General features: G+C 68.7%; 2 protein-coding genes across 2 annotated transcripts in view; one reads left to right on the top strand and one right to left on the bottom strand.

Moving 5' to 3' along the window:
* The first annotated feature begins 18 nt into the window (after positions 1-18).
* BTBD17 (BTB domain containing 17) lies at positions 19-3,368 on the top strand. The gene is made up of 3 exons (XM_009283501.1): positions 19-200; positions 1,534-1,810; positions 2,288-3,368. The coding sequence occupies exons 1-3, from the start codon at positions 107-109 to the stop codon at positions 3,366-3,368; spliced, it is 1,452 nt and encodes a 483-aa protein (XP_009281776.1). The 5' UTR covers positions 19-106.
* A 1,138-nt stretch (positions 3,369-4,506) lies between these two features.
* The window catches only part of KIF19 (kinesin family member 19), a 9,758-nt gene continuing 5,708 nt past the window's right edge, over positions 4,507-8,556 (bottom strand). The window contains exons 6-18 of the mRNA XM_019473187.1: positions 8,478-8,536; positions 8,239-8,385; positions 8,013-8,135; positions 7,424-7,550; positions 7,165-7,285; positions 6,897-7,083; positions 6,378-6,648; positions 6,074-6,168; positions 5,859-6,031; positions 5,667-5,763; positions 5,144-5,365; positions 4,741-4,888; positions 4,507-4,643 (exon numbers count right to left, since the gene is read on the bottom strand). Coding sequence (XP_019328732.1) covers positions 4,507-4,643; positions 4,741-4,888; positions 5,144-5,365; positions 5,667-5,763; positions 5,859-6,031; positions 6,074-6,168; positions 6,378-6,648; positions 6,897-7,083; positions 7,165-7,285; positions 7,424-7,550; positions 8,013-8,135; positions 8,239-8,385; positions 8,478-8,536 — 1,907 coding nt within the window. The remainder of the gene's footprint in view (positions 4,644-4,740; positions 4,889-5,143; positions 5,366-5,666; positions 5,764-5,858; positions 6,032-6,073; positions 6,169-6,377; positions 6,649-6,896; positions 7,084-7,164; positions 7,286-7,423; positions 7,551-8,012; positions 8,136-8,238; positions 8,386-8,477; positions 8,537-8,556) is intronic.

The following is an 8,556-nucleotide window of genomic DNA, read 5'->3' as shown; positions in this document are numbered from 1 at the left end:
GGCGGCGCGGGCGCGCGGGCTGGGAGGGTTCGTGGCCTACATAAGCGCCAGGCGGGCACCGTGCGCCCGTGCCGTGCCGAGACCCAGCAGATGCGCTTGCGAAGCCATGGCCAGGCTGACGGGCGCCCGGCCCGTGGCTGCCCGCCGCTGGGGCTGCGCTGCCGCTGCCGTCTTCCTCCTCCTCCCCACCGTGCAAGCCGGTAAGGGTGGCCATGGCGGGGGGAAGGCGTGGAGGGGTCCCCGTGCTGTGGGTCCCTCTGCCCTCGCCGGGTGCCAGGGTGGGGCTCAGCCGCAGCGCGGGTGTCTGGTGATGCCCAGGGGAGGCTGAGCACGGCTCTCCAGCAGCTGTGGTGTGGCTCCTGGACGGGCCCCACAGCCGTGCCCCACGGCACCCGGGACGTGCCGGCGGCGGAGGGCAGCTGTGGCCGCCCCACAGGTGTGCCCCACGGCACCCGGGAAGTGCCGGCGGCGAGAGCCAGGCTGTGCTTGCCCCTGCCCAGGGAAGGCTCAGTGCCACGGGCAGCGATGTCTGGCATCACGGGGCGAGGGGCTCCCGATCCCCTTCCCCATCCCTGCTCAGCAGGGCTTAATCCCGCTCCGAGAAGGGTAATCCGCCGGATCGCTGGCCAGCAAGACGGGGATTTGAGAGAGACGGGGCCAAATTCACTCTGGGGGAAGGATGCTCCGGGGAGGGGGTGGGAGTTATGCCAGGCACGAGGGAGAGGAGGAGAGGGAGGAAGGCTCCCCATGCCAACAAGAGCACGGAGACCCCTGTCTTGGTCCCTATCCCCACTGGGAGCCTGGCACTGCGGGGACACGGACATGGGGGGACAGTCACCCCCGGTGCATGCCCAAGCTGGGACCAGGCTGGGCTGCCGGCACACAGCCGGAGGAGGGGAGCGAAACTTGGCCGGGCAGGAGGTGCTGGTTCACGGCGTCAGTGAGGAGGCAGGGATCACACCGGGAGCAGGCACGGCACGGCAGCTGCCTGCTCAGCGGCACCGACCCGCAGCGATGCTGAGGCAGCTGGTGTCCCCAGGCTGCTCGGACTGCGGGGACCCTGTCCCCGGGTGTGGGGGCAGAGTGTTCCTGGCCCCCCCCCACCCACCGGCTCTTGTGTGCCTCGCGTGTTGGTCTGGGACGCAGGGGGTCCAGGGCAATGCCCAGGGCTTGCTCTGCCCGCACCAGGGCTGGCAGACTGGGCTGTGAGCCAGCGGTGCCCGGCACAGGGCCATTTCCCAGCGTGTCCCAGCCTGGGACATGGTGGTCTCACCCCTTCTGCTGCAGAAAAGCAGGTTTTTGGCTCCCAAGGACACAAATGTCCCCATGTCCCCTCGTCCTCCCCACACCCCCTTGGCACCAGCCAGCCCTTCGGCACTGGGGGGAGCGGAGGTTGGATGCGCACAAAGCCAGGCTTCCCCAACCCCCTGTTAACCACGCGTCGCCCCACAGCCGGGCCCCACTCTGCTGTGCCCCAGCACCCCGTGCCCAGTTCTTGGGGTGCAGCACTGGGACGGTCCTGTCTCCCCACAGCCCAGAAAGCCGACCTTAGTGGCGACGCCACGGCAGCCACCATCAACCACTCGCTGACGCTGCTGCAGCGGCTGCAGGAGCTGCTGCAGCACGGCAACGGCAGCGACTCGGTGCTGCGGGTGCGCACGGCTGCCTCCGATGAGGCCAAGGTCTTCCACACCCACCAGCTGCTGCTCAGCCTCCAGAGCGAGGTCTTCGAGAGCCTCCTGCGCAACCAGAGTGTCGTCACCCTGCACGAGCCGCCTGAGACTGCTGCGCTCTTTGAGAAGTTTATCAGGTACGTGGGGACCCCTTGGGATGGGGACATCAGGAGGGATGCAGCTCCCCTGGGGACCATGGGAACCCCACGGGATGGGGATGCCCAGAGGGATGCAGCCAAAGAGGGGAGATGTTCCCTTGGGGACCACAGGGACCCCATGGGATGGGCATGTTGGGAGGGACGCAGTCAAGGAGGGAGGATGCTCCCCTGGAGACCACAGGGACCCCACAAGATGGGATGCTTGGAGGGATGCGGCCAAGTATGGGGGATGCTCCCCTGGGGACCATGGGGACCCCACGGGATGGGGATACTGGGAGGGATGCAGCCAAAGAAGGAGGATGCTCCCCTGGGGATCATGGGGGCCCCACGGGAAGGGGACACCTCAGGAGATGTAGCCCAGGAGGGAGGATGCTCCCCTGGGGACTGCGCTGCCAGAGCCTGGGCTGGGAAGGGGTTCGGGGGACACCAGCGTCACTGCCCCGCACTCTGCCCCAGGTACCTGTACTGCGGAGGGGTCTCCATCCTGCTGCACCAAGCCATCCCCATGCATCAGCTGGCCAGCAAGTACCGGGTGTGGGGGCTGCAGCGTGGCGTGGCCGACTACATGAAGACCCACCTGGCCAGCGAGTCGAGCCAGGGCCACGTGGTGGGCTGGTACCACTACGCCGTGCGCATCGGGGACGCGGCGCTGCAGGAGAGCTGCCTCCAGTTCCTGGCCTGGAACCTCTCGGCCGTGCTGGGCAGCGCCGAGTGGGGCTCGGTGAGCGTGGAGCTGCTGCTGCTGCTGCTGGAGCGCTCCGACCTGGTGCTGCACAGCGAGCTGGAGCTCTACACCGCCGTGGAGGGCTGGTTGGGCCGCCAGCAGCCTGAGGGTCCCATGGCTGAACGGGTGCTGCGTGCCATCCGCTACCCCATGATCGCGCCCAGCCAGCTCTTCCGGCTGCAGGCGCAGTCGGCGGTCCTGGCACGGCACTACAGTGCGGTGCAGGACCTGCTCTTCCAGGCTTTCCAGTTCCACGCTGCCTCCCCCCTCCATTTTGCCAAGTATTTCGACGTCAACTGCAGCATGTTCCTGCCCCGCAACTACCTCGCGCCCAGCTGGGGCTCCCAGTGGGTCATCAACAACCCAGCGCGGGACGACCGCAGCACCAGCTTCCAGACCCAGCTGGGTCCCAGCAGCCACGACGCCGGTAAGCGGGTGACCTGGAATGTCCTCTTCTCGCCGCGCTGGCTGCCCATCAGCCTGCGGCCCGTCTACTCGGACTCAGTCTCGGGTGCCGTTCAGCCGGTACGCATCGAGGACGGTCGCCCCCGGCTCGTCATCACCCCGGCCATGAGCAGCCCCGACTTTGCCGGCGTCAGCTTCCAGAAGACGGTGTTGGTGGGCGTGCGGCAGCAGGGCCGCGTCTTGGTGAAGCACGCCTACAGCTTCCACCAGAGCTCGGACGAGGTGGCTGACTTCCTCGCCCACGCCGATCTGCAGAAGCGCACCTCCGAGTACCTCATCGACAACTCCCTGCACCTCCACATCATCATCAAGCCCGTCTACCACTCCCTCATCAAGGTGAAGAAGTAACGAGGCAGAGCCGGGTCCCGCAGCTGGACTGGCCCCAGCCCCGCGGGGGGGCTCGCGTTTGGTCCTCATAGGTAGACAGAGGTGTCCATGCCGGGGGGCCCTGGGGCTGCTCTCTGCCGCCTACCCCTCCCTGATCGTCCCCCTGCCACGTCCCATCCCCATCGCTGTCCCTGGGTGCCCCTGGGGAGCTGGGGACGGGGGACACTGGGACCCCCCCAGCCCCGTGTAGGGGGTGCAGGAGGCGAAATGTGCAGCCCACAGCCGCAGGTGCAGCCCCGTCCTGGGCTCACAAACCCCAACGGGTGAGAAGGTGGGGACAGGGACAGCCCGGCCCTCCTGTGATGCCACCCCTGCGGCACTGGGGTCCCTCTGTGCCGGGCAGCGAGGCCACGGCACTGGGTCTGGATGCCGGCAGGGGTTCCCCGGCAGCAGAGCGCTCGGCGGTGAGCTGGGTGCATGCCCAGGGTGGGGTGGGTAGGCCGGCTGCCTCCCCCGGTGGAGGAGGCCTGGGGGCACCGTCCTCGCTCACGGCCGGCAGCTGCCCCATCCCTGCCCGGGCACACCCCACTCTCTTCCTAATAAAAGCAGAAAACGAGCATGGGGCGTGCGGGGGGATCTTTGGGGGGTTCCCCATCCCCAGGGACAGGCAGGGGCGCGTGGGGCTGTGCACAGCAGTCACACCACTCCCTGGCTCAGCACGTCTCCTTTTAATGTAACCCCTCGGAAGGACAAACGCCCGTCCAGATGCCCTGCGCCCAGGTGGCCTCATCGGTACCCGGCGGCGCTGGGTGGCTGGCTGCGTCTGCTGGGTGCTGAGCACGCACAGGGGCCCTTCCCGGAGCAGCCGCGACGCTCTGGTCAGGGTCACTGCCCGGCTCGGCTGCATCCTTCCCCGGGGACTTGGGTCCCTGCCTCGGGGTGGGTTTGGCACGGGGAGGGCTGGCCCCCCGCCCTGCTCCCTGCCCCTCTCTGCCAGCCGTGCCCACGGCAGGGGTGGCACCAGGGGGCTGCACGGGTTTGGGGTGCCACGGGCAGCCCTCGGCACGGGGTATACCGCGTGGTGCTGGGGCTGGCAGGATGGGCGCTGAGCCCGTTGGTTTGGCACAGGGTCTGGTCCCCCTCCGGCAAGGCGTTCGGCTCAGTACCAGTGACTCCCTCCATCCTTGCTGGAGGCCCTGGCACCGTTCCCGGTGACACAGCCCAGCCGTGGGCGCTGCCCCTTCCCGGGGCTGGCAGGGAGCTGGAGGGGGAGAGGCAGAGACAGGACCCCAGCACCTGGGGAAGGGGCGCTTCAGCAGCAGCCCCGGGTGCTGGGCTGGGTTGTGGGGAGGGGGCGATGGCCGCTGCACCCCGTCCCCAGCCGGGGGCTCACCTGGCAGCTGGCCATACAGGAGCTTTGCTCCAGGCAGGGCTTTGGGGGGTCCCTGGATGCTGGCTGCCTGCACCCCCGCCGGCACGGCGTGCTCGGAGCGGCTCTGCGGCGTGTTGGACGACAACAGGGGGCCCCTGGGGGCCACCAGCTGCCGGAGAGAGGGTCCACAGGCATGGCGCTTTGGGGAGGAACCGTGCTGCCTGGGGGGTGGGGATGGGACGCATGCTGTAGGGTGCTGACGCCCTGATGGTGGGCAAAGGGATGCCAAGAGGAGCTGGGGGTGGCCTTCCCACCCTGCCCTCCTCCCCAGGGCACGGCACTGCTGCCGGTGGAGCTCCACTGCCTCCCGGGTCAAGACAGTGCCGCCTCGCCGGGGGCACAGCCCCACCATGCCTGCACCTACCCTGCGGCCGGTGACCTCGAAGGACCGTGATCGCCTCGATCTCCTTCTGCCATCCAGTGACTCCTCCCTCCTCGCTGGCTCCCTGCTGCCCTCCTTGCACACCCGCAGCCAGGGGCCTGGGGAGCGGGTGGCTGTCCCAGCCAGGCTGTCCTTGCTGGCGGCGTGCCGCAGCCCGGGGCCACCCCGCTCCTCCACAGACCCCGGCGGTTGCGGGCGGGCGCTCTCTGGGATACAGGACCGGCGCCAGGCAGCCTTAGCCGTGATGCTTTTGGTGCTGTTTGACATCTCCCGGCGCTCTGCGGCATGGTGGAGCCATCAGCGGGGCATGGCTGCCCACCCAGCCCCACCGGCCGCTTGGCTCACCCCTGCCTGCTGCCACTGCCGCCTCAGAGACGGTCCCACTGCCCAGGGAGGAGTCATGCCGGGTGCTCAGGCTGGTCCATGATGTGTGCTGCTGGGACACACAGCACCCATAAGCATCCCCACCTCGGGGCTTCAGTGCTGGGGGCACAGCTCTGCTCACCTGGGCCACTGTGCCCCGGCCGGGAGGTGGGGTGGGCACCACCATGCTCCTCAGCTGCTGTGCCTGCGGGGTCTTCTTCAACATGGGGATCAGGGTGCTGCCGGAGAGGGGACACCCCTTACTCACTGCCACGGTGGCTGTGGGGCATGTGCAGCCCCGTGTGCCCAGGGGGTGGTGGATGCCCACCCGTACCTGTCTCCTGTGGGGCGCAGGGGTGGGAGGGCATCACGCCGTGGCAGCGTGGGGTGCTTGCAGCTCTGTGCCCACACACTGTCCCGGTCCGAGTCCGGCAGGCTCTCTGTGCCCGTCATCTGCGGGATCTTGGGCAGGGACGTGCCCTGGGCAGGGGACAGGGGGTGAGTGTCCTGCCTGGGGTGTGGGGGGGGTGCCCTGCCACCCTGCCCTACCTCAAGGGTGCCGGTGTCCCCGGGGTCCCCCGCCAGCTCCCACAGGTAGGTCTCATACAGCTCCTCCAGTGGCCGCGGCACCGACAGCCGGTGGTCTGCCAGTGAGAGGGCAGCATGGTGAGCATCAATCGGGCTGTGCGCCACGCCGGGCTCAGGTGGCAGCATCGTGGCTATGTCACGACACCGGGGGGACTTTGCATTGCGGCACGTCCCATTGCAATAACCCGGTGACACTGCAGGACTCCCAGTGCGACAACACACAAGAGGCCCCTTTGTCACGGCAGAAGTCACGGGAGGGACGCACCGGCGATGAGCTGCCGCTGCTGCTGGATGATGCAGGCACAGAGGGCCCGGTGCCGGTCGAAGTGTTGCATGGTGGGTGCCGGCAGGTGCCGGAGGCCACCTTTGAGCAGGGTATGGGAGCGTGTCTCTGCTGTCTCCAGCTCCAGCTGGTGCAGACGGCACAGCAGGGCCAGCACCTCCCGCTGCTCCCCTGAGCTGCTCCGATGCCGCAGGGCCTCCTCCAGCCGCTGTGCATGCTGCTGGCTCTGCCGGAAGCGCCGCGCCAGCTCTGCCTGCAGGCATGCGGCAGGGTCAGGGTCCCTGCCCGCAGCCAGCATCCCTGCCACGGGATCAGCATCCCTGCCCGTGGCACTAGCATCCCTGCCAGGGCCCCTTGCCCCTGACCCACACCCCAGTCCATGAGTATCCCATATCCCCTCGGTGCTGCTGGGGGACCCGTGCTGCTGGGCTGAGACTTGTTAAACTCGGCTCCCCGGTGATGGGGTTTCGGCTGCTGGCGGTGGGGACGGGGCTCTCAAACCTTCCGCTGCTGCAGCCTGCCCTGCTCCTCCACCAGAGCTGCGATGCTATCGTGGGCAGCGGCCACGTCGGGTGGCTCTGGCACGTCCAACAGCTTGTCCCCCGTGTCTGCGTCCCTCTCGCTGTCACCGGGGCTGTCTGGCTCCCCCGGCCCCTCCTTGCTCCACAGCCAGCCCCGCTGCATCCTGCTGCGGGGAGGAGGAGGTGGTATCACCCCTGGCCCAGCTCGCCGGGGGACACCATCCCTGGGGGGCTTTGCACCCACATACCGGGCGAGGGCGAGGAGGTGCTGGGCGTGCAGCTCGGTGCCCTCCAGCTGGAGGAGGAGGTGGCGCAGGGCCTCCTGCTCGTGGCAGCCACCGCTCAGCTCCTCCCTCATGTGGCCCAGCTCTGGGTGGGTGCAACGGGCACCGCGCAGTTGAACCTGGGCTGGAGGCACGGGGTGTCAGCGCTGAGCCCCGCAGGGCTGAGGGAGGGCGGGGGGGGGCCGGGCCATACCCTGGATATAGGGGGTGTCCCGGCACTCACCCTGCCCCGGCTGCCCTGGCTTGGCGTCCCCCTGGCCCTTGAGGTGCTGGATCTCCCTGTGCAGGTCAGCCATGGCACTGCCATACTGTGCCACGCGGTACGAGATGCTGAGCAGGTTGCGCCTCACCTGGGACAGGGCATCTGTGAGCATCCCATGGCCCCGGCACAGCCCGGCCCCAAGCAGGGTCCTAAGTGGGGTCTCTGAGCAGGACAGAGCTGATGGAGCAGGTCCCCAAGTATGTCTTTGAGTAGGATCCCCAAGCAAGGTCCCCAGGCAGAGCATGGTTGTTTCCCCATAGGGTCCCCAAGCCGTGTCCCCAAGCAGTGCATGGCTGTAGAGCATGTCCCCACAGGGTCCCCAAGCAGTGTCCCCAAGCAGTGCATGGCCATGGAGCCGGTCCTATAGCACCCCACAGCCAGCAGAGCAGTGCCCCAAGCGGTCCCCCTGCTCCAGGCACCCGTGGGGCAGCGTAAGGACGAACACCTCGTGCCCTCCCTGTTGGGGGGCAGTGGGGTCAGGGCTGCTCGGGGAGGGGGCCAGAGGAGGGCTGGCGCCCAGGGAGGAGGGTGCCTGCGCTCCCGGCTCTACCGTGGTGCGGATGCTCTTGGCGCGGTGGGCGTAGGTGAGGGTGCTGCGGGACTCCTCAAAGGCGGTGCTGGCCGGGCTGATGTGGGCGATCATCACCGTGCGGCTGTTGCCTCCGAGTGAGTCCTGGCCATGGAGAGCATGGCTGAGAGGGTCCAGGGCAGGGGCAGCCTGTGCCCCCTCCCCAGTTCGGACCCCGTCGGGGGGGAGCCGGGACCCCCGGCTGCACCTTGAGCAGGCGGGTCAGCTTGCTGTCACGGTAGTTGATGTACTTGGTGCTCGCCTGGTCGCTCAGGGCCTTGATGCAGTTGCCCAGGGCCAGCAGCGAGCGGTTGATGTGGGCTCCCTCCTTCATCCTCTGCCCGCGGTTCTGCGTCTGGGCAGGGAGGGGAAAGCAGAAGGAAAAACCTGGCAAAAGAGGGGCCGGGGGTCTCCCCAGCCTTGCAGCCCCCCAGGGGGGTGCTGTACCTGCGCCGCCCGCTCGGAGCCTGCCAGGTCGATCATGAAGAGGTGGCCACGGCGCAGCCCTCCGCCCCGGCGCCGCCGG

This window comes from Aptenodytes forsteri, unplaced genomic scaffold (assembly GCF_000699145.1).
Source record: "Aptenodytes forsteri isolate BGI_AS27 unplaced genomic scaffold, ASM69914v1 Scaffold86, whole genome shotgun sequence".
Classification (NCBI taxonomy): domain Eukaryota; kingdom Metazoa; phylum Chordata; class Aves; order Sphenisciformes; family Spheniscidae; genus Aptenodytes; species Aptenodytes forsteri.
The sequence above is the reverse complement of the archived record's forward strand: the minus strand, read 5'-3'. Positions and strand labels throughout refer to the sequence as shown.

Bases quoted from the DNA above. Each gene is read 5' to 3' on its own strand.
- BTBD17 (XM_009283501.1), top strand. From the start codon at position 107: ATGGCCAGGCTGACGGGCGCCCGGCCCGTGGCTGCCCGCCGCTGGGGC. The intron at 201-1,533 runs GTAAGGGTGGCC...GTCTCCCCACAG, and splicing joins CCTCCCCACCGTGCAAGCCG to CCCAGAAAGCCGACCTTAGT. The intron at 1,811-2,287 runs GTACGTGGGGAC...ACTCTGCCCCAG, and splicing joins CTCTTTGAGAAGTTTATCAG to GTACCTGTACTGCGGAGGGG.